This window comes from Oncorhynchus clarkii, chromosome 8, assembly GCF_045791955.1.
Source record: "Oncorhynchus clarkii lewisi isolate Uvic-CL-2024 chromosome 8, UVic_Ocla_1.0, whole genome shotgun sequence".
Lineage (NCBI taxonomy): Eukaryota > Metazoa > Chordata > Actinopteri > Salmoniformes > Salmonidae > Oncorhynchus > Oncorhynchus clarkii.
In genome coordinates this window covers 2,614,723-2,639,346 of record NC_092154.1, presented here as the reverse complement: position 1 = coordinate 2,639,346, position 24,624 = coordinate 2,614,723, and the positions used below count along the sequence as shown (strand labels likewise).

General features: G+C 45.6%; 1 protein-coding gene across 1 annotated transcript in view; it reads left to right on the top strand.

Annotated features, from left to right (window-relative positions):
- Window positions 1-24,624, top strand: part of LOC139415460 (intersectin-2-like) — an 81,926-nt gene that overhangs the window by 26,238 nt on the left and 31,064 nt on the right. Inside the window, 12 exon segments of the mRNA XM_071163553.1 lie at window positions 69-206; window positions 552-658; window positions 3,458-3,666; window positions 6,865-7,014; window positions 7,958-8,098; window positions 8,802-8,889; window positions 9,017-9,156; window positions 15,926-16,006; window positions 17,762-17,901; window positions 20,967-21,168; window positions 21,357-21,511; window positions 22,088-22,183. Of these exon segments, the coding sequence (XP_071019654.1) occupies window positions 69-206; window positions 552-658; window positions 3,458-3,666; window positions 6,865-7,014; window positions 7,958-8,098; window positions 8,802-8,889; window positions 9,017-9,156; window positions 15,926-16,006; window positions 17,762-17,901; window positions 20,967-21,168; window positions 21,357-21,511; window positions 22,088-22,183 (1,647 nt within the window).

Below are 24,624 nucleotides of genomic sequence, written 5' to 3'. Positions count from 1 at the left end.
AGTAGCTGTCTGTCTCTGTGTGTGTTCGTCTTTCTGAATGTGTGTGTAATTTATTGGTGTGGGTGCAGGACCCTGGCTGACGTGGATAAGGACGGTCAGCTGAGAGCTGAGGAGTTTATTCTGGCCATGCACCTGGTAGACATGGTTACGACAGGATGTCCGCTACCCCTCACCCTGCCCTCAGACCTGGTACCCCCCTGTCTTAGGTAACACACACACGAACACACACACACACACACACACACACACACACACACCCTGCCCTCAGACCTGGTACCCCCCTGTCTTAGGTAACACACACACGAACACACACACACACACACACACACACACACACACACACACACACACACACACACACACACACACACACACACCCTGCCCTCAGACCTGGTACCCCCCTGTCTTAGGTAACACACACACACACACACACACACACACACACACACACACAGACACACACGTGCTCACACTATCTTCCTGATTGGTGTTTTGAATGAAGTCTTTCAGCGTTGTTTCAGGTTTAATTATTTTTTCTCTGTCATCTGTAGAGATAGCAGGCCAGTAGAGATGTTGAATGGAACTGGGCCCTACCTCTCCACTGGCCTGATAGACGGGACAGCAGAGCTTGAACCTGCACACAAGAACAAGAACAACGGTACATAACCTTATCCATAACTCAAACATAACCCTAACATAACCCTAACCCTAACATAACCCTAACATAACCATAACCCTAACATAACCATAACCCTAACATAACCCTAACATAACCCTAACCCTAACATAACCATAACCCTAACATAACCATAACCCTAACATAACCATAACCCTAACATAACCATAACCCTAACATGACCCTGACATAACCATAACCCTAACATAACCCTAACATAACATAACCCTAACATAACCATAACCCTAACATAACCCTAACATAACCCTAACATAACCCTAACATAACCATAACCCTAACATAACCATAACCCTAACATAACCATAACCCTAACATAACCATAACCCTAACATAACCATAACCCTAACATAACCATAACATAACCATAACCATAACATAACCATAACCCTAACACAACCATAACCCTAACATAACCCTAACATAACCATAACCCTAACATAACCATAACCCTAACATAACCATAACATAACCATAACCATAACATAACCATAACCCTAACACAACCATAACCCTAACATAACCCTAACATAACCATAACCCTAACATAACCATAACCCTAACATAACATAACCCTAACATAACCATAACCCTAACATAACCATAATCCTAACAAAACCCTAACATAACATAACCATAACCCTAACATAACCCTAACATAACCCTAACATAACATAACCCTAACATAACCATAACCCTAACATAACCCTAACATAACCCTGACATAACCATAACCCTAACATAACCATAACCCTAATCCTAACATAACCCTAACATAACCCTAACATAACCCTGACATAACCATAACCCTAACATAACCATAACCCTAATCCTAACATAACCCTTACATAACCATAACCCTAACATAACCCTAACCCTAACATAACCCTAACATAACCATAACCCTAACATAACCATAACCCTAACATAACCATAACATAACCATGACATAACCATAACCCTAACATAACCATAACCCTAACATAACCCTAACATAACCATAACCCTAACATAACCATAACCCTAACCATAACCCTAACATAACCATAACCCTAACTATATTATGAGGGGTTATAGGTCGTTACAAGAGGTGACAACTGTCTCTCTTACCCCTTCAATGATGCTGACTTTATGTACTCTCTCCTTCTGTCTCCCCCCTGATCTCCTCTCCCCCTTCTCTCCTCTCCCCCTTCTCTCCTCTCCCATGTCCCCTCTCCTCTCCCATCCCTCCTACTCTCCCGTCTCCTCTCCCATCCTTCCTCCTCTCCCCTCCCTCCTCCTCCCCCCTCTCACCACCTCCTTACTCTCCCCTCCCTCCTCCTCCCCTCTCCTCTCCCTTCCCTCCTACTCTCCTCTCCCCTCCCCCCTCTCCTCTCCTCTCCCCTCCCTTCTACTCTCCTCTCCCATCCCCCCTCTCCTCTCCCATCCCTCCTACTCTCCTCTCCCCTCCCTCCTCCTCTCCCCTCCCTCCTCCCACCCTCTCACCTCCTTCCTACTCTCCCCTCCCCTCCCTCCTACTCTCCTCTCCCCTCCCTCCTACTCTCCTCTCCCCTCCTTCCTACTCTCCTCTCCTCTCCTTCCTACTCTCCTCTCCCCTCCCCTCCATCCGCCTCCCATCCCTCCTCCCTCCCTCTCCCCTCTCCTCTGCCCTCCCTCCTCCTCCCCTCTCCTCTCCCCTCCCTCCTCCCCTCTCCTCTCCCCTGCCTCCTCCTCCCCTCTCCTCTCCCATCCCTCGTCCTCTCCCCTGCCTCCTCCTCCCCTCTCCTCTCCCCTCCCTTCTACTCTCCACTCCCATCCCCCCTCTCCTCTCCCATCTCTCCTACTCTCCTCTCCCCTCCCTCCTCCTCTCCCCTCCCTCCTCCTCCCACCCTCTCCCCTCCCTCCTCCCCTCTCCTCTCCCCTGCCTCCTCCTCCCCTCTCCTCTCCCCTCCCTCCTACTCTCCTCTCCCCTCCTTCCTACTCTCCTCCCCTCTCCCCTCCCCTCCCTCCTCCTCCCCTCTCCTCTCCCCTCCCTCCTCCCCTCTCCTCTCCCCTGCCTCCTCCTCCCCTCTCCTCTCCCCTGCCTCATCCTCCCCTCTCCTCTCCCCTCCCTCCTCCCCTCTCCTCTCCCCTGCCTCCTCCTCCCCTCTCCTCTCCCCTGCCTCATCTTCCCCTCTCCTCTCCCCTGCCTCCTCCTCTCCCCTCCCTCCCCCTCCCCTCCCATCCCTACTCCTCTCCCCTCCCTCCTCCTCCTCTCCCCTCCGCTCTCCTCTCCCCTCCCTCCTCCTCCCCTCTCCTCTCCTCTCCCCTCCCTCCTCCCCTCTCCACTCCCATCCCCTCTCCTCTCCCCTCTCTCCTCCTCCCCTCTCCACTCCCATCCCCTCTCCTCTCCCCTGCCTCCTCCTCCCCTCTCCTCTCCTCTCCCATCCCTCCTCCTCTCCCCTGCCTCCTCCTCCCCTCTCCTCTCCCATCCCTCCTCCTCTCCCCTCCCTCCTCCTCTCCTCTCCCCTCCCTCCCCCTCCCCTCTCCTCTCCCCTCCCTCCCCATCCCCTCTCCTCTCCCATCCCTCCTTCTCTCCTCTTACCTCCCTCCTCCTCCCCTCTCCTCTCCCATCCCTCCTCCTCTCCTCTCCCTCCTTCTCTCCTCTCACCTCCCTCCTTCTCTCCTCTCACCTCCCTCCCCATCCCTTCTCCTCTCCCATCCCTCCTCCTCTCCTCTCCCCTCCCTCCTTCTCTCCTCTCACCTCCCTCTTACTCTCCTCTCCCCTCCCTCCTCCTCCAGTAGTATCGTATGAAGACCGTCTGAAGGAAAACTTTGCGCGAGGCAGCGCTGAGCTGGAGAAGCGTCGTCTGGCTCTAGAAGATAAACAGAGGAGGGAGGTGGAGATGAGAGAGAGGGAGGCCAGTGAGGTGCAGGGGATGAGAGAGGTGTGGGAGCAGGAGCAGGAGAACAAGAGACAACAAGAAGAGGAGAGACAGAGAGAGAGAAAAGAGGTGGGACCAGTGTTCATTTTGTCAACAAAAATAAACTCAAATATTTGTGAAAGATATTTGTCAAACACCACATTTCAGTGGTGTATAACTAAACCAAAATAATGTTTCATTTCAGTTGACTGAAACGAGACGAAATGATCTCTGACTAAAATCTGCCCACTAAGTGGACTGGACAAGAGTGGAGTGGAGAGAATGCACATTTTTCCATTGATAAACACAATTAATTTTAGCATCACAGATGCACAGTGCAGTTCTGTTCAGCAGTTAGCAAAGACACGTCACAGCCGACACGTCACAGCCGGCACGTCACAGCCGGCACGTCACAGCCGGCACGTCACAGCCGGCACGTCACAGCCGACACGTCACAGCCGGCACGTCACAGCCGACACGTCACAGCCGACACGTCACAGCCGACACGTCACAGCCTTCATCAGCTGGTGAGCTACGGGGGAGTTAGCGATGACTGTGGACAGAACGGCTTCTAATTATACTCTCTTGCTTCCCCGTAAGCTAACCAGTCAACACCAAGCTTTCTAAGTTATCTACCTGGTTAAGAAACACAAGTTGCTTTATGAAATTTAAAAACAATAGCAGCATTGAGGAAAAACAACAGTCCAGGTATGTGTTTCTCTCCCTTGAGTCTAGAAAATTAGGCCGTCTTTCAATTTGTAGTCTCACTCAACCCTCCCACTTAGCCTACTGCGATTCTTTGCCAGGTTCTGTAGCCAACAAGTCCTCCCATTTCCCTCGGAGAGAACTGCTTGACAAATTACAGTTTGAAAGGTATTACCCATAATAGGGGCTCAACATATTTTCCTTTCTATGGTTCGTTGGCAGGCGGGGCTACACCTTGACTGGGTGAAAGACCAATATCTGGAGGTTAAGTAACTCCACTACATCACTGGGTGATACAGTCATTATCTGGAGGTTTAGTGTCTCCACTACATCACTGGGTAAAACAGTCATTATCTGGAGGTTTAGTGATTCCACTTCATCACTGGGTGATACAGTCATTATCTGGAGGTTAAGTGACTCCACTACATCACTGGGTGATACAGTCATTATCTGGAGGTTTAGTGTCTCCACTACATCACTGGGTAAAACAGTCATTATCTGGAGGTTTAGTGATTCCAATTCATCACTGGGTGATACAGTCATTATCTGGAGGTTTAGTGACCACTACATCACTGGGTGATACAGTCATTATCTGGAGGTTTAGTGACTCCACTACATCACTGGGTGATACAGTCATTATCTGGAGGTTTAGTGACTCCACTACATCACTGGGTGATACAGTCATTATCTGGAGGTTTAGTGATTCCAATTCATCACTGGGTGATACAGTCATTATCTGGAGGTTAAGTGACTCCACTACATCACTGGGTGATACAGTCATTATCTGGAGGTTTAGTGTCTCCACTACATCACTGGGTAAAACAGTCATTATCTGGAGGTTTAGTGATTCCACTTCATCACTGGGTGATACAGTCATTATCTGGAGGTTAAGTGACTCCACTACATCACTGGGTGATACAGTCATTATCTGGAGGTTTAGTGTCTCCACTACATCACTGGGTAAAACAGTCATTATCTGGAGGTTTAGTGATTCCAATTCATCACTGGGTGATACAGTCATTATCTGGAGGTTTAGTGACCACTACATCACTGGGTGATACAGTCATTATCTGGAGGTTTAGTGACTCCACTACATCACTGGGTGATACAGTCATTATCTGGAGGTTTAGTGACTCCACTACATCACTGGGTGATACAGTCATTATCTGGAGGTTTAGTGATTCCAATTCATCACTGGGTGATACAGTCATTATCTGGAGGTTAAGTGACTCCACTACATCACTGGGTGATAGTCATTATCTGGAGGTTTAGTGACTCCACTACATCACTGGGTGATACAGTCATTATCTGGAGGTTTAGTGACTCCACTACATCACTGGGTGATACAGTCATTATCTGGAGGTTTAGTGATTCCAATTCATCACTGGGTGATACAGTCATTATCTGGAGGTTTAGTGACTCCACTTCATCACTGGGTGATACAGTCATTATCTGGAGATTTAGTGACCACTACATCACTGGGTGATATAGTAATTATCTGGAGATTTAGTGACTCCACTTCATCTCTGGGTGATACAGTCATTATCTGGAGGTTTAGTGACCACTACATCACTGGGTGACACAGTCATTATCTGGAGGTTTAGTGACCAGTACATCACTGGGTGAAACGGTCATCCCCTTTAACCAGATACACCTCCATTATGATATACATCCCCTTTAACCAGATACTCCTCCATTATGATATCCATCCCATTTAACCAGATACTCCTCCATTATGATATCCATCCCCTTTAACCAGATACTCCTCCATTATGATATACATCCCCTTTAACCAGATACTCCTCCATTATGATATCCATCCCCTTTAACCAGATACTCCTCCATTATGATATACATCCCCTTTAACCAGATACTCCTCCATTATGATATCCATCCCCTTTAACCAGATACACCTCCATTATGATATACATCCCCTTTAACCAGATACTCCTCCATTATGATATCCATCCCCTTTAACCAGATACTCCTCCATTATGATATCCATCCCCTTTAACCAGATATTATATACAGTACCAGTCAAAGGTTTGGACACACCTACTCATTCCAGGGTTTTTCTTAACTTTTTACTATTTTCTACATTGTAGAATAATAGTGAAGACATCAAAACTATGAAATAACACATATGGAATCATGTAGTAACCAAAAAGGTATTAAACAATTTTTATTTTTTATTTTAGTTCAGCATATGTGGGAACTCCTTCAATAATTTTGGAAAAGCGTTCCAGGTGATGCTGGTTGAGATAATGCCAAGAGTGTGCAAAGCTGTCATCAAGGCAAAGGGTGGCTACTTTGAAGAATCACTTGTTGGCTGCTTTTCCTTCACTCTGCGGTCTAACTCATCCCTAACCATCACATTTGGGTTGAGGACGGAGGATTGTGGAGGCCAGGTCATCTAATGCCGTACTCCATCACTCTCCTTCTTGGTCAATTAGTCTGTCTCGCTTTATCTCTCTCTCTCTCTCTCTTTTCTCTCTCTCTCTCTGTCTCTCTCTGTCTCTCTCGTTTAATCTCTGTCTCGCTCTCTCTCTTTTTCATGCTCTTTTCTCTCTCGGGCTCTCGCAGGCAGCGCAACAGGAGCAGGAGCGCCAGCGGAGGGAGGAGTGGGAGCGAGTGAGGAAGGAAGAGTTGTGGAGGATGAGAGAAAGAGAGCAGGAGGAGATCACTGTGCTCCGAGCCAAGAAGAAGAGTTTGGAGATGGAGCTGGAGGCTGTGGTGAGACAGATGGCCTAGCCATTAGAGCGTTATTATTACACACACCACACACACCACCCACACACACACACCACCCACACACACCACACACCCACACCACCCACACCACACACACCACACACACACCACCCACACATACACCACACACACATACACCACCCACACACACACCACACACACACACACCACACACACACACACACCACACACACACACACACACACACCACACACACACACACACCACACACACACCACCCACACATACACCACCCACACACACACCACCCACACACACACACACCACCCACACATACACCACCCAAACACACAAACCACCCACACACACACACACGTTACACACACACGCGTTATTATTACACACACCACCCACACAACACCCACATACACCACCCACACACACACAACACCCACACACACACCACCCACACATACACCACCCACACACACACAACACACCACACACACACCACCCACACACACACAACACACCACACACACGCACACACCACCCACCCATACACCACCCACAGACACACCACCCACACACACACCACCCACACACGTGCGGCAGATGGCAGTGGGTCAGTGACCCTGAAAGGTTAGTATCCGACAAGGTGAACAATCTGTTGACGTGCCCTTGAGCAAGGTATTTAACCTTAATTCCTCCATGGTTGCTGGTGATAATGTTGACCCTGGCCGTGACCCCACTCTATGTTGATAATGGTGACCCTGGCCTTGACCCCACTCTATGTTGATAATGGCTGACCCTGGCCGTGACCCCACTCTATGTTGATAATGGTGACCCTGGCCGTGACCCCACTCTATGTTGATAATGGCTGACCCTGGCCGTGACCCAGGGTCAGCACGCACGCACGCACACACACAATTACATTAACCCCTGATTGGTGGTTGGTCTCCAGGGCAGCAGACACAAGCAGTTATCAGATGGTCTCCGTGACGCCCAGAGTAAGAGGCGGATCCAAAGAGCGGAGATCGATCTCATCAATCAGCGGAGAGATGGGCGTGCCTCCAAGATCAACACCCTGCAGACACAGTTTGAGGTCAGAGCCAATCCCTCCATCTGTCATTACTCCATCGTTCTAGCCCTCCATCTCCACCCCTCCTCCCCTCAATATATCCATCCCTCCATCACCACCCCTCCTCCCCTCAATATGTTCATCCCTCCATCACCACCCCTCCTCCCCTCAATACATCCATCCCTCCATCACCACCCCTCCCCTCAATACGTCCATCCCTCCATCACCACCCCTCCTCCCCTCAATATGTTCATCCCTCCATCACCACCCCTCCTCCCCTCAATACGTCCATCCCTCCATCACCACCCCTCCTCCCCTCAATACATCCATCCCTCCATCACCACCCCTCCTCCTCTCAATATGTCCATCCCTCCATCACCACCCCTCCTCCCCTCAATACATCCATCCCTCCATCACCACCCCTCCTCCCCTCAATACGTCCATCCCTCCCTCAATATGTCCATCCTTCCCTCAATATGTCCATCCTTCCCTCAATATGCCCATCCCTCCATCTCTCTCTCCATCCATCTTTCCATTCCAATAATCTTACTCTTCTCTCCCTTCCTCAGCAAAAATGCTTATTTGGTAAAATAAGGTTTACAGCAATACTGGTACTGTACAATAAACACGTGTCTCTCTTCTGTCCTCCAACACCATAGGATAGTGGGCTCCAGGGAGCCAGCCAGCTATAGGTTACTATAAATACATGTGTGTCTGTGTACAATAGGACTACCAGAGGAAACTGTGTCAGTTGGTTCCACAGCAACAGAGACTGACAGAGAGACTCAAGAACATGGGCTGCAACAACATCCCTGGTAAACACACACACACAGACACACAGACACAGACACAGACACACACACACACACACACACTGCTCTCAACATTCTCTCAACCTTGAACTCTGTGCTGATCTCCATGACCTCTGACCTGTGTTGGTAGCTGTGGCAATGACCTCTGTAGGTGGCAGCGTTGCGGAGAAGGGCGTGGTCTGTCGGAGGCTGAAGGACCAATTAGACACTCTGGAGAGAGAGACAACCGACAAGCTGGCCATGATGGACCACTACCAGCAAGACCTCAAGGTACCACTACAGACCACTACAGACTAGTACATACCACTACAGACCACTACAGACTAGTACATACCACTACAGACTAGTACATACTGCTACAGACCACTACAGACCACTACAGACTAGTACATACCAGTACAAACCACTACAGACCACTACAGACCCCTACAGACCAGTACCAGCAAGACATCAAAGTACAGACCACTAGAGACCAGCTAAAACCTGGACAGACCACTAGAGACCAGCTAAAACCTGGACAGACCACTAGAGACCAGCTAAAACCTGGACAAACTACTAGAGACCAGCTAAAACCTGAACAGACCACTAGAGACAAGCTAAAACCTGAACAGCACTAGAGACAAGCTAAAACCTGGACAGACCACTAGAGACACCGACCATATTCAACGGGTGTTGTACACTTTAGCAACCTCTTGGGGATAGTGAGACGCTAGCGTCTCAAGTGGCCAATAGCCTCGGGAAATGCATAGCGCCAAATTCAAATAAAACGCTATAAAACTCAAACTTTCATTAAATCACACATGCAGGGTACTCAATTAAACTCAATTAAAGCTACACTCGTTGTGAATCCAGCCAACATGTCAGATTTTAAAAATGCTTTTCGGCGAAAGCATGAGATTTTCTGATAGCATGCACCCACCTGAACCAGTTGTAAACAAAATAACTAGCGTAGCAGGCGCTACACAAAACACTGAAATAAAATATAAAACATGCATTACCTTTGACGAGCTTCTTTTGTTGGCACTCCAATATGTCCCATAAACATCACAATTGGTCCTTTTTTTCCGATTTAATTCCGTCCATATATACCCAAAATGTCCATTTATAAAGCAGGTTTGATCCGGAAAAAACAGCTTGCCAAAACACAACGTCACTACAAAACATTTCTAAAGTTGCCTATAAACTTTGCCAAAATATTTCAAACTGCTTTTGTAATACAACTTTAGGTATTTTTAAATGTTAATAATTGATCAAATTGTAGACGGGGCAATCTGTGTTCAATAGAGAAAGTAAACAAAACATGCACCATTTTCCCTCTTGCGTAACTATCAACAGTGTAATGTTGTTCCAGGATGTGCCTCTTCTTCGTTGCACCAATGATTAACTTCAACCCAATTCCAAAGACTGATGACATCCTGTGGAAGTCGTAGGAACTGTAAAATGGTCGCTATCAAATATCCCTTGGCAAAGACAACTGAGGGAACGGTCAGAGGCAAAAAAAATAAAAAATTCTGAACAGTTTTTCCTCTGGGTTTTGCCTGCTACATAAGTTATGTTATAGTCACAGACATATAGCTAGCTAGCTAGTTAAACAATGAACCTAGCTAGAACCTAGCTAGGTAAACAGTGTGTAAGATCACACACGTCATGTTAGCTAACGAGCCACTACACTGCATGAATCTGCTGGGAGCTAGCTAACATTAGGCTCTACCTAGCAAAGCAAACCGTTCTGGGATACGAATAATAACGTCATACACGTAACGTTAGCTAGGGAGCCAGCCAGCTAACGCTAGCTAGCTAGCTAACAGTACATTTTAGCTTGAAATGAAACCACTTTCTGTCAATTGGAAATATGTAATATCTGAAAATGTAGCTAGCTAACACTAGACTATCTTACCCAAATACATCATCATGCATGATGGACACATCTCCCTGTCAGGAATGCTATGCCACTGTTGCCTTTAGTTTGAAGATGTAATCCAGAGACAGGTGTCTCCTCCATCTCATTAACTATCATACTCTATTTCCACTGATTTCATAACTTGATCCTCCAGAAAGTGGAGAGCTCCACTAAACAATAGTTTTTTTTAAAGCCGCATCCAACAGGTAATACAGTTTTGTTTCGGTACTGCAGTTTATGGCCCAGAAAGACCATTTCCATACACGGCCACATAGAGAAGTCAGATTTGAAAATGTGTAATAAGTCACTTTAGTCATCACACTGAAAAAAATATCCATTGAATTATTCAAATAATTGTTGTTGAGGCCGATAACATTTTTATTTTTTATATTCATCCAATGTCTGCCATGTTTTTGGATGACATAATGACGACATCGCTGCTCACGCTGCTCCCTGTGTGAACTGAGTGCTCAAATAGACAGAAGCCCTCTATATGGCAGACCAATCCGAACTCATCTCTCTGCATATCCAGCCCACTCATTATCTCAGTAAGTCATGGCTTGTGGGAAGGTTGCTGACTTTTTTATGTGGCTAAACCAACTAGGTTCATAATTTTAACAATTGTATTCATATTAACAGATGGCAAGTCTGTTATTAAGGCACATTAAATGTCACATGTTCCAGAAGGCATTTCTGCCCAAAAAATGCATTTTGATTAAAAAAAAACATTCAAAATGGTCCTGTGAAGTCGTGACTTGCGACACACTTTATTTATCGATTTTATTTCACCTTTATTTAACTAGTTAAACTAGTCAGTTCAGTTGTTGCTCTCAAATGGAAAAATAATTGCACCTGGCTTTACGCTCCAATTTCGACGCAGGGACACCAGGCGGACACTTGGAAAATGTAGTCTCTTATGGTCAATCTTCCAATGACATGCCTACAAATACGTCACAATGCTGTTAACGCCTTGGGAGAACGACAGAAAGTGTAGGCTCATTCCTTGCGCAATCACAGCCATATAAGGAGACAATGGAAAACAGAGCTTCAGAAATCTGCTCATTTCCTGGTTGACGCATCATCTTGGTTTCGCCTGTAGAATGAGTTCTGGGGCACTTACAGACAATATCTTTGCAGATTCTGAAACTTCAGAGTGTTTTCTTTCAAAAACTGTCAAGAATATGCATAGTCGAGCATCTTTTCGTGACAAAATATCGCGCTTAAAACGGGAACGTTTTTTATCCAAAAATGAAATAGCGCCCCTAGAGATCAAAGAGGTTAAGAACACATTCTTATTTACAATGACGGCCTACCAGGGAACAGACGGCCTACCAGGGAACAGACGGCCTACCAGGGAACAGACGGCCTACTAGGGAACAGACGGCCTACTAGGGAACAGACGGCCTACCAGGGAACAACTGCCTTGTTCAGGGGCAGAACGACAGATTTTTACCTTGTCAGCTCAGGGGATTTGATTCGCTCTAGGCTCTAGGCAACCTGCCACCTAGTTTCCTGAAACGGGTCACAAATGGGGCATGATCTGATCTTTGATCATGATTATTAAGTTATGCCTGGATCAACAATACCAACAGGGTCATGTTATAGTTCATCCTGTCTAGATCAACATTACCATCAGGGTCATGTTATAGTCAACCTGTCTAGATCAACAATACCATCAGGGTCATGTTATAGTCGACCTGTCTAGATCAACAATACCAACAGGGTCATGTTATAGTCGACCTGTCTAGATCAACAATACCAACAGGGTCATGTTATAGTCGACCTGTCTAGATCAACAATACCAACAGGGTCATGTTATAGTCGACCTGTCTAGATCAACAATACCAACAGGGTCATGTTATAGTCGACCTGTCTAGGTCAACAATACCATCAGGGTCATGTTATAGTCGACCTGTCTAGATCAACAATAACAACAGGGTCATGTTATAGTCAACCTGTCTAGATCAACAATACCAACAGGGTGTCATGACTCTCTCCTGGGTGAGGATCAAATGTGCCAGACCAGCTTGGAACATGGCTGACAGATAGACAGACCAGCTTGGAACATGGCTGACAGATAGACAGACCAGCTTGGAACATGGCTGACAGATTGACAGACCAGCTTGGAACATGGCTGACAGATAGACAGACCAGCTTGGAACATGGCTGACAGATAGACAGACCAGCTTGGAACATGGCTGACAGATAGCCAGACCAGCTTGGAACATGGCTGACAGATAGACAGACCAGCTTGGAACATGGCTGACAGATAGCCAGACCTCCAGGAGAGGAGAGTGGGGAGTTGTGCCGGTTTTGACACCTTACCTTAAGATAAATTGTGTTCCCCAAAATGGTCTTTCTTGCCCTGCAGTATTGGGGAAAGAATGTGCTGTGTGTAGAGAGATACTCTTGCCGCCAAAACCTTTTTCTGAAGACAGTGAATATTTAATAGATAAGGTAAGGGTTAGGTTAAGAATTGTATTTATTTATTTTTTTATTTTTTTATTTCACCTTTATTTAACCAGGTAGGCTAGTTGAGAACAAGTTCTCATTTGGAACTGCGACCTGACCAAGATAAAGCATAGCAGTGTGAACAGACAACACAGAGTTACACATGGAGTAAACAATTAACAAGTCAATAACACAGTAGAAAAAAGAGTCTATATACATTGTGTGCAAAAGGCATGAGGAGGTAGGCGAATAATTTTGCAGATTAACACTGGAGTGATAAATTATCAGATGGTCATGTACAGGTAGAGATATTGGTGTGCAAAGAGCAGAAAAGTAAATAAATATAAACAGTATGGGGATGAGGTAGGTAAAATTGGGTGGGCTATTTACCGATAGACTATGTACAGCTGTAGCGATCGGTTAGCTGCTCAGATAGCAGATGTTTGAAGTTGGTGAGGGAGATAAAAGTCTCCAACTTCGGCGATTTTTGCAATTCGTTCCAGTCACAGGCAGCAGAGAACTGGAACGAAAGGCGGCCAAATGAGGCGTTGGCTTTAGGGGTGATCAGTGAGATACACCTGCTGGACCGTGGGGATCTAAAGAATAATCCTGTCATATTGCTTTTCATTTTGTGATGTCATTAAAAACGGTTTAACGAAAATACTGTAACTTAGGAAGGAAACACATTCTAGCTGTCAAGTTTCCATCCAATAGGATGTTAATACAACATGAAGAACAATGAAACTATTTGTGTTAAGATATGAATGTGATTTCAGTTGTCTAATGAGATGATGATTTTTCATGTCTGTTGCACATTAACTAACCCATGCCCCTAATGAGCTCAGACGAGCATGTCAGTGTGATGGAACTGCCTTTCTGACCAGAGTGCTTAAAAGGACTCGCTAAGAATTTATAATATCAGATCAGAAAGTGTGGAGCGGTGGCTATAGTGCTGAAAATGGTAAGTCCAGTACATTAACGGATTGCTACTGGTGTGTAAAGTGACTCAACACGAGGTGAGAAGATAACCTCCACTACGAGACCAGAAAAATTCAGTCTGCAGCTATGCCATGTAAAAGTGGTCACAAGACACAAGGTGGGAAGGAAGACATCGCATCTCAGACAATCACTGGTGAATCTGAGTATCTGAACACCTCCACTACCAGGGAAGCTCTACAACTAAGAAGGACATTGTGACCTCTGGTGGACAAGCCAAGCCTGACAAAGAAGCCGAGCCTGACAAAGAAGCCGAGCCTTACACCGAAGCCGAGCCTGACACCGAAGCCGAGCCTGACACCGAAGCCGAGCCTTACACCGAAGCCGAGCCTTACACCGAAGCCGAGCCTGACACCGAAGGGTGAACTACAACTACCCGTCCCCATAGAAGGGTTGATTGGTTCAATAGAGAGACAACAAACAAAGACATTACAAGTAAATAGCAGGTGGGAGGCAGGATAAGTAGCTAAATATAGCTAGGATACCAGTAGACCGTGTACCTCGACCCCCCTCCTCTCGGGCACTGCAGATAGAGGAATGCCCACATGCAGAAATGCCCCAAATTACAATCACACACTATTGTCCCTGGAGTGCACCCGTCCTGACAGACATCCAGAACCGCTACTCTGCACAGATGGGCCCGGCGGGGCTCCAGAGCACGATGACTAGTCTGAAGGACCAGCTCTCCCTGCTCCATAGCACCATCGCCCAAGCAGGTCTATGACGGGCTGCTAGACCTTAAGAACCGTCTGGAGACGGATATCTCAGAGTACAGGAGACTGTTGGATGGAGAGGACCACAGCACCACCCAACTGGTTACCAAGACAATCACCAAGATGACCACCGTGATCCGTCAGATCATTGATGGAACCTACCAAGATCTTTGCCGTCAACACACAAAAACACGAAGAAGAAAAAAATATCTCCCTTGTATTGTCCTCAGAATATGCTCCTAATAATAACTAGTGAAAAACATGCTTCTTCCTTCCTTCCTTCCTTCCTTTATTTCGCTGCCTGTGGATTCCTTTAACTGTTATCTTTCTCCCTCTTCTTTCTTTCCACCCATCCTTTCCGTCCCTCACTCCATTCCTCTCCCCTCCCTCCATTCCTCTCTCCTCTCTCTCTCTACCATTCCTCTCTCCTCTCCCTCTCTACCTCCCCTCCGTCTCCCCTCCCTCTCTACCCTCCCTCCGTCTCCCCTCCCTCTCTCCTCCGTCTCCCCCCTCTCTCTCCCCTCCCCCTCCCTCCCTCCGACTCCCCTCCCTCCGTATCCTCTTTCTCCCTCATCCCCCTCCCTCCTTCGTCTCCCCTCTCTCCCCTCTCCCTCGTCTCCCCTCCCTCCCTCCCTCCCTCTCCCTTCCTCCGTCTCCCCTCCCTCCCTCCCCCTCCGTCTCCCCTCCCTCCCTCCCTCCCTCTGTCTCCCCTCTCTCCATCTCCTTCTCTCTCCCCTCTCCCTCGTCTCCCCTCCCTCTCCGTCTTCCCTCCCCCTCCCTCTCCCTCTCCCTCCGTCTCCCATCCCTCTCCGTCTCCCCTCCCTCCCTCCCTCCCTCCGTCTCTCTCTCCCCTCCGTCTCTCTCTCCCCTCCGTCTCTCCCTCTCTCTCTCTCCCCTCCGTCTCTCTCTCCCCTCCGTCTCTCCCTCTCTCTCTCCCCTCTCTCCCTCCCTCTCCCCTCTCTCCCTCCCTCCTCCCTAGTCAGTCGATATGGATGACTGTGTTCTACAGTCTCTTCTCTCGCTGCTGGGCTGTCTCAGTCAACTCTTCCTCCTTATCAAGGTTATTCTTCTCTCCGTCTGTCCCTCCATCTGCATATGTCTGTTTATCATTAGTTTATCAACTTCCCTTTTTCCTTGCTTTTCTTTTATTATTACATCAGTCCCTCATAGTGATAGTATTACTGATGAATACTCTTGTTTTTGTTTACATTTCGATTCCATGTTGAGTTATAATACACTCTGGTGGTTGTGTTGTGGTTGTATGATGGTTGTGTTGTGGTTGTGTTGTGTTTGTATGATGGTTGTGGTTGTGTTTGTATGATGGTTGTGTTGTGGTTGTATGATGGTTGTGTTGTGGTTGTGTTGTGGTTGTATGATGGTTGTGTTGTGGTTGTGTTGTGTTTGTATGATGGTTGTGGTTGTGTTTGTATGATGGTTGTGTTGTGGTTGTGTTGTGGTTGTATGATGGTTGTGTTGTGTTTGTATGATGGTTGTGGTTGTGTTTGTATGATGGTTGTGTTGTGGTTGTGTTGTGGTTGTATGATGGTTGTGTTGTGGTTGTGTTGTGTTTGTATGATGGTTGTGGTTGTGTTTGTATGATGGTTGTGTTGTGGTTGTGTTGTGGTTGTATGATGGTTGTGTTGTGGTTGTGTTGTGTTTGTATGATGGTTGTGGTTGTGGTTGTATGATGGTTGTGTTGTGGTTGTGTTGTGGTTGTATGATGGTTGTGTTGTGGTTGTGTTGTGTTTGTATGATGGTTGTGGTTGTGGTTGTATGATGGTTGTGTTGTGGTTGTGTTGTGGTTGTATGATGGTTGTGTTGTGGTTGTGTTGTGTTTGTATGATGGTTGTGGTTGTGTTTGTATGATGGTTGTGTTGTGGTTGTATGATGGTTGTGTTGTGGTTGTGTTGTGTTTGTACGATGGTTGTGTTGTGGTTGTGTTGTGTTTGTATGATGGTTGTGGTGTGGTTGTATGATGGTTGTGTTGTGGTTGTGTTGTGTTTGTATGATGGTTGTGTTGTGGTTGTGTTGTGTTTGTATGATGGTTGTGGTTGTGTTTGTATGATGGTTGTGTTGTGGTTGTGTTGTGTTTGTATGATGGTTGTGTTGTGGTTGTATGATGGTTGTGTTGTGGTTGTGTTGTGTTTGTATGATGGTTGTGGTTGTGGTTGTGTTGTGTTTGTATGATGGTTGTGTTGTGGTTGGGGTGTGGATGTGTTTGTATGATGGTTGGGTTGTGGATGTGTTTGTATGGTGGTTGTGTTGTGGATATGTTGTGGAAGTGTTGTGGTTGTGTTGTGATTGTGTTGTGGTTGTGTTGTGATTGTGTTGTGATTGTGTTGTGTTGTTGTGGTTGTGGATGTGGTTGTGTTGTGATTGTGTTGTGATTGTGTTGTTGTGGTTGTGTTGTTGTGGTTGTGTTGTGGTTGTGGATGGGTTGTGGATGGGTTGTGGATGGGTTGTGGATGTGTTGTGGATGTGTTTGTATGATGGTTGTGTTGTGGTTGTGTTGTGGTTGGGTTGTGGATGTGATGTGGTTGTGGATGTGGTTGGGTTGTGGTTGTGTTGTGGTTGTGTTGTGGTTGTGTTGTTGTGGTTGTGTTGTGGTTGTGTTTGTATGGTGGTTGTGGTTGTGTTGTGGTTGTGTTGTCCCCCGTGTAGCTTAGCAACACCAGGGTAGTGGGCTCGATTCCCCCGTAATTACTACTGTAAATCACTCTCAATGGGAGCGTCTGCTAAATGACTAAAATGTAAATGTTGTGTGATGGTTATAGTTGTATGATGTTGTGGTTATGTGATGTTGTGGTTATGTTAGGACCTGAGGGAGCGGCAGAGGAAGCAGCAGGCTGATCTGGAGGACCTCTGCCGGGTCAAGGAGCTGAAACTGAGAGAGATGGAGAGAGGGAGAGACGAGGAAAGAGAGAGAAAGAGGAGGCGCGATGAAGAGGCTGCCAGGTGAGTTGAAGACACACTAAACGTCCAATATACTGACCGTTGTATAGTTCTACATTTGGTCGTCAGTGTTTTATTTTTTATTTATCCTTTATTTAACTAGGCAAGTCAGTCAAGAACAAATTCTTATTTACAATGACGTCTAGGAACAGTGGGTTAACTGCCTTGTTCAGGGGCAGAATGACAGATTTTTACCTTGTCACCTCAGGGATTTGATCTTGCAACCTTTCGGTTACTAGTCCAACGCTCTAACCACTAGGTTACATGCCGCTCCATCAGTAAACACAGCACTGATCTGTATTTGGTCTACAAAATATTTTCCCCGGGATTTAGATAGATGTGTTTTGGAGAAGTTCAATCAAAGCTTTCTAGTGTCTCCTTCAGCAGTGGGGTCTTCCTATGTTTACCAAATGAAGCATTCAAGGAAAAGAACACCCTCCCTACAATCAATAATGGTGGAGGATCGATAGTGCTGTGGGGTTGCTCTTCTGCCTCTGGTACTGGGCCCATGAAATCAGCAGATTATCAAGCTATTTTGGAGTGCAATGTTCAACTCAGTGTCCGAAAAATGTTCTCTCTGTTGAAGGTTGTGGGTCTTCATGCAGGGCAATGCAGAAGTAACATGTAGAATCATATGGAATCATGTAGTAACATGTAGAATCATGTAGTAACATGTAGAATCATATAGAATCATATGGAATCATGTAGAATCATATAGAATCATGTAGTAACATTTAGAATCAAATGGAATCATCAAAACTGTTAAACAAATCAAAATATATTTTAGATTTTAGATTCTTCAAAGTAGTTACCCTTTGCCTTGATGACAGCTTTGCACACACTTGGCATTCTCTCAACCAGCTTCATGAGGTAGTCACCATTTAAATGAACAGGTGAGCCTTGTTAAAAGTACATTTGTGGAATTTCTTTCCTTCTTAATGCGTTTGAGCCACTCAGCTGTGTTGTGACGAGTTAGGGTTGGTATACACAAGATAGCCCGATATCCACATTGTGTTATTTCATAGTTTTGATGTCTTCATCAAAATAAAGAAAAACCCTGGAATGAGTAGGTGTGTCCAAACTTTTGACTGGTACTGAATATTTATTTTACTTTATTTTTTACCGCCTTTTTCTCCCCTTTTTCTCCCCTATTTCTCCCCTATTTCTCCCCTTTTCTCCCCTTTTTCTCCCCTATTTCTCCCCTATTTCTCCCCTATTTCTCCCCTTTTCTCCCCTTTTTCTCCCCTATTTCTCCCCTTTTTTACCGCCTTTTCCTCCCCTATTTCTCCCCTATTTCTCCCCCTTTTCTCCCCTTTTTCTCCTCTATTCCTCCATTATTTATCCCCTATTTCTCCCCTATTTCTCCCCTTTTTCTCCCCTATTTCTCCCCTTTTTCTCCCCTTTTTCTCCCCTTTTCTCCCCTATTTCTCCCCTTTTCTCCCCTTTTTCTCCCCTATTTCTCCCCTTTTTTACCGCCTTTTCCTCCCCTATTTCTCCCCTATTTCTCCCCTTTTCTCCCCTTTTTCTCCCCTATTTCTCCCCTTTTTTACCGCCTTTTCCTCCCCTTTTTCTCCCCTATTTCTCCCCTTTTTCTCCCCTATTTCTCCCCTATTTCTCCCCTTTTCTCCCCTTTTCTCCCCTATTTCTCCCCTATTTCTCCACTATTTCTCCCCTTTTTTACCTCCTTTTCCTCCCCTATTTCTCCCCTATTTATCCCCTTTTCTCCCATTTTCTCCCCTATTTCTCCCCTTTTTCTCCCCTATTTCTCCCCTATTTCTCCCCTTTTCTCCCCTTTTCTCCCCTATTTCTCCCCTTTTTCTCCCGTATTTCTCCCCTATTTCTCCCCTATTTCTCCCCTTTTCTCCCCTTTTTCTCCCCTATTTCTCCCCTTTTTTACCGCCTTTTCCTCCCCTATTTCTCCCCTATTTCTCCCCTTTTCTCCCCTTTTCCTCCCCTATTTCTCCCCTATTTCTCCCCTATTCTCCCCTTTTTCTCCCCTATTTCTCCCCTATTTCTCCCCTTTTTTACTGCCTTTTCCTCCCCTATTTCTCCCCTTTTTCTCCCCTATTTCTCCCCTTTTTCTCCCCTATTTCTCCCCTATTTTTCCCCTTTTCTCCCCTTTTCTCCCCTATTTCTCCCCCTTTTCTCCCCTATTTCTCCCTTATTTCTCCCCTTTTCTCCCCTTTTCCTCCCCTATTTCTCCCCTTTTTTACCGCCTTTTCCTCCCCTATTTCTCCCCTATTTCTCCCCTATTTCTCCCCTTTTCCTCCCCTATTTCTCCCCTTTTCTCCCCTTTTTCTCCCCTATTTCTCCCCTATTTCTCCCCTTTTTTCTGCCTTTTCCTCCCCTATTTCTCCCCTATTTCTCCTATTTTCTCCCCTTTTTCTCCCCTATTTCTCCCCTTTTTTACCGCCTTTTCCTCCCCTTTTTCACCGCCTTTTCCTCCCCTTTTTCTCCCCTATTTCTCCCCTATTTCTCCCCTTTTCTCCCCTATTTCTCCCCTTTTCCTCCCCTTTTCCTCCCCTATTTCTCCCCTTTTTCTCCCCTATTTCTCCCCTATTTCTCCCCTATTTCTCCCCTATTTCTCCCCTATTTTCCTTTCTCCCCTTTTTCTCCCCTTTTTCTCCCCTTTTTCTCCCCTATTTTCTCCCCTATTTCTCCCCTCCCCTATTTCTCCCCTATTTCTCCCCTATTTCTCCCCTTTTTCTCCCCTTTTCTCCCCTATTTCTCCCCTTTTTCTCCCCTTTTTCTCCCCTATTTCTCCCCTATTTCTCCCCTTTTTCTCCCCTTTTTCTCCCCTTTTTTACTGCCTATTTCTCCCCTATTTCTCCCCTATTTCGTGATTAATTTACGATCTTGTCTCATCCCAACGGGCCTCTGGAGAGGCGAAGGTCGAGTCACGTGTCCTCCGAAACATGACCCGCTGCGCTTCTTAACAACCGCCCGATGAACCCGGAAGCTAGCTGCACCATTTCTCATGTTTTCGCTGAGGAATCCTCCCCTTCACCTTCTGAGGAGCTTCCACTGATGCTCAGTGTACACGGCGTCTGTGTGTGTCCTCTCATCAGACAAGCCAAGCTGGAGGGAGAGAGGAGTGAGGAAGAGGAGGAGGAGAGAAGGAGGCGAATTGAGCCGCAGGAGAGAGGAGGCCGCCAGCATCCAGTGCTGAATGCAGAGAGTTTATTAACCCTGACCTCCTGCAGAGCCCTGTACCCCTTCACCGCACGCAACGCTGACGAGCTCAGCCTGGACGCTGACTGTTTCATAGAGGTACACACAGACACACACACACACACACTCGAACACACACACACACACACACACACACACACACACACACACACACACACACACACACACACACACACAGACACACACACACACACACACACACACACACACACGTGTTAAAGTGGACTCCCACTGACACCACTTCAACTCTGTTTACCATGATGCAGGTAGATGATGAGATGGTGGGGGAGCCTGGTTGGCTGTGTGGTAGTTACCGTGGGAACAGGGGCTGGTTCCCCCAGAGCTATGCTGAGAGATGCACCACCCCCCTTGCCTCTGACCTACTGCCCCCTTCCTGTCCAACACTACCACCCAGCCCGGGGTAAGAGAATGAAACCATCACAACATTCCGTTAGTCCCAAATGGCAGCCTATTCCCTATTTAGTGCACTACTCTTGACCAGGGCCCATTGGGTTCCACATTAGGGTGCCATCCGGGACTCAGCCTGTCTCATGTATTCTATAGGTCTCATCTCCTATAGAGATAGAAACAAGTCTGTATCATATTGGCGTTTGTGGACAGCAACATTGAGGCTAACTCCATTTGTTCATTTTCTTCTTCATTTGATTTGGAAGCGTTAAGCTAATACAGGTGATTAACCTCCACCGGAGGTCCTGAACCCAGTCCTGTGTCATTCATGTGTTGTGGCCACGAGATGGTGGCAGTGATATATCTTAAAGCCGTTTACAAAACCAGCTAACCCAATTTGAAGAAGCAGTCAATGCTCTGATAATTGGCTGATAGTGCCCGTCCCATAGGAATTCCCACCCAGTTGACTACTTTAAAATGGTGGAAGCCTTCAATGGGCATGTCCTAAAACGGGTTCTATCCATCTAGAGTCCTCTATCTCTATGCATGTCTCGTGTGTCTTAATCTGTCCTATCTTCCTGTTACTCAGACTTCCTGACGGAGAGATTGCAGGGGCAGGACGGATCCCCGCCCCCAGCGTCACCCCCATCAAAGACTCCTCCCAGGAAAACAACACACACACTGAGTAATGATAAACACACACACTGATATAGGCACAAATTACAAACATGCACAAGAAAGCATACATATAGTTTGCATGTACACTGAGAGTGTGTTTGTGTTGTCTACATCTATATACTACACTGAGAGTGGTATCTATATACTACACTGAGAGTGTTGTCTATATACTACACTGAGAGTGGTATCTATATACTACACTGAGAGTGGTATCTATATACTACGCTGAGAGTGGTATCTATATACTACACTGAGAGTGGTATCTATATACTACACTGAGAGTGGTATCTATATACTACACTGAGAGTGGTATCTATATACTACACTGAGAGTGGTATCTATATACTACACTGAGAGTGGTGTCTATATACTACACTGAGAGTGGTGTCTATATACTACACTGAGAGTGGTATATATATACTACACTGAGAGTGGTATCTATATACTACACTGAGAGTGGTATCTATATACTACACTGAGAGTGGTATCTATATACTACACTGAGAGTGGTATCTATATACTACACTGAGAGTGGTATCTATATACTACACTGAGAGTGGTGTCTATATACTACACTGAGAGTGGTGTCTATATACTACACTGAGAGTGTTGTCTATATACTACACTGAGAGTGGTATCTATATACTACACTGAGAGTGGTATCTATATACTACACTGAGAGTGGTATCTATATACTACACTGAGAGTGGTATCTATATACTACACTGAGAGTGGTATCTATATACTACACTGAGAGTGGTATCTATATACTACACTGAGAGTGGTATCTATATACTACACTGAGAGTGGTATCTATATACTACACTGAGAGTGGTATCTATATACTACACTGAGAGTGGTATCTATATACTACACTGAGAGTGGTATCTATATACTACACTGAGAGTGGTATCTATATACTACACTGAGAGTGGTATCTATATACTACACTGAGAGTGGTATCTATATACTACACTGAGAGTGGTATCTATATACTACACTGAGAATTGTGTCTATATACTACACTGAGAGTGGTGTCTATATACTACACTGAGAGTCTATATACTACACTGAGAGTGGTATCTATATACTACACTGAGAGTGGTATCTATATACTACACTGAGAGTGGTATCTATATACTACACTGAGAGTGGTATCTATATACTACACTGAGAGTGGTATCTATATACTACACTGAGAGTGGTATCTATATACTACACTGAGAGTGGTATCTATATACTACACTGAGAGTGGTATCTATATACTACACTGAGAGTGGTATCTATATACTACACTGAGAGTGGTATCTATATACTACACTGAGAGTGGTATCTATATACTACACTGAGAGTGGTATCTATATACTACACTGAGAGTGGTATCTATATACTACACTGAGAGTGGTATCTATATACTACACTGAGAGTGTGTCTATATACTACACTAGTGTTGTCTATATACTACACTGAGAGTGGTGTCTATATACTACACTGAGAGTGGTATCTATATACTACACTGAGAGTGGTCTCTATATACTACACTGAGAGTGTTGTCTATATACTACACTGAGAGTGGTATCTATATACTACACTGAGAGTGGTATCTATATACTACACTGAGAGTGGTATCTATATACTACACTGAGAGTGTTGTCTATATACTACACTGAGAGTCTATATACTACACTGAGAGTGTTGTCTATATACTACACTGAGAGTGGTGTCTATATACTACACTGAGAGTGAGTGGTATCTATATACTACACTGAGAGTGGTGTCTATATACTACACTGAGAGTGTTGTCTATATACTACACTGAGAGTGTTGTCTATATACTACACTGAGAGTGTTGTCTATATACTACACTGAGATCTATATACTACACTGAGAGTGGTATCTATATACTACACTGAGAGTGGTATCTATATACTACACTGAGAGTGGTGTCTATATACTACACTGAGAGTGGTATCTATATACTACACTGAGAGTGAGTGTCTATATACTACACTGAGAGTGAGTGTCTATATACTACACTGAGAGTGGTATCTATATACTACACTGAGAGTGGTATCTATATACTACACTGAGAGTGGTATCTATATACTACACTGAGAGTGGTATCTATATACTACACTGAGAGTGGTATCTATATACTACACTGAGAGTGGTATCTATATACTACACTGAGAATTGTGTCTATATACTACACTGAGAGTGGTGTCTATATACTACACTGAGAGTGTTGTCTATATACTACACTGAGAGTGGTATCTATATACTACACTGAGAGTGGTATCTATATACTACACTGAGAGTGGTATCTATATACTACACTGAGAGTGGTATCTATATACTACACTGAGAGTGGTATCTATATACTACACTGAGAGTGGTATCTATATACTACACTGAGAGTGGTATCTATATACTACACTGAGAGTGGTA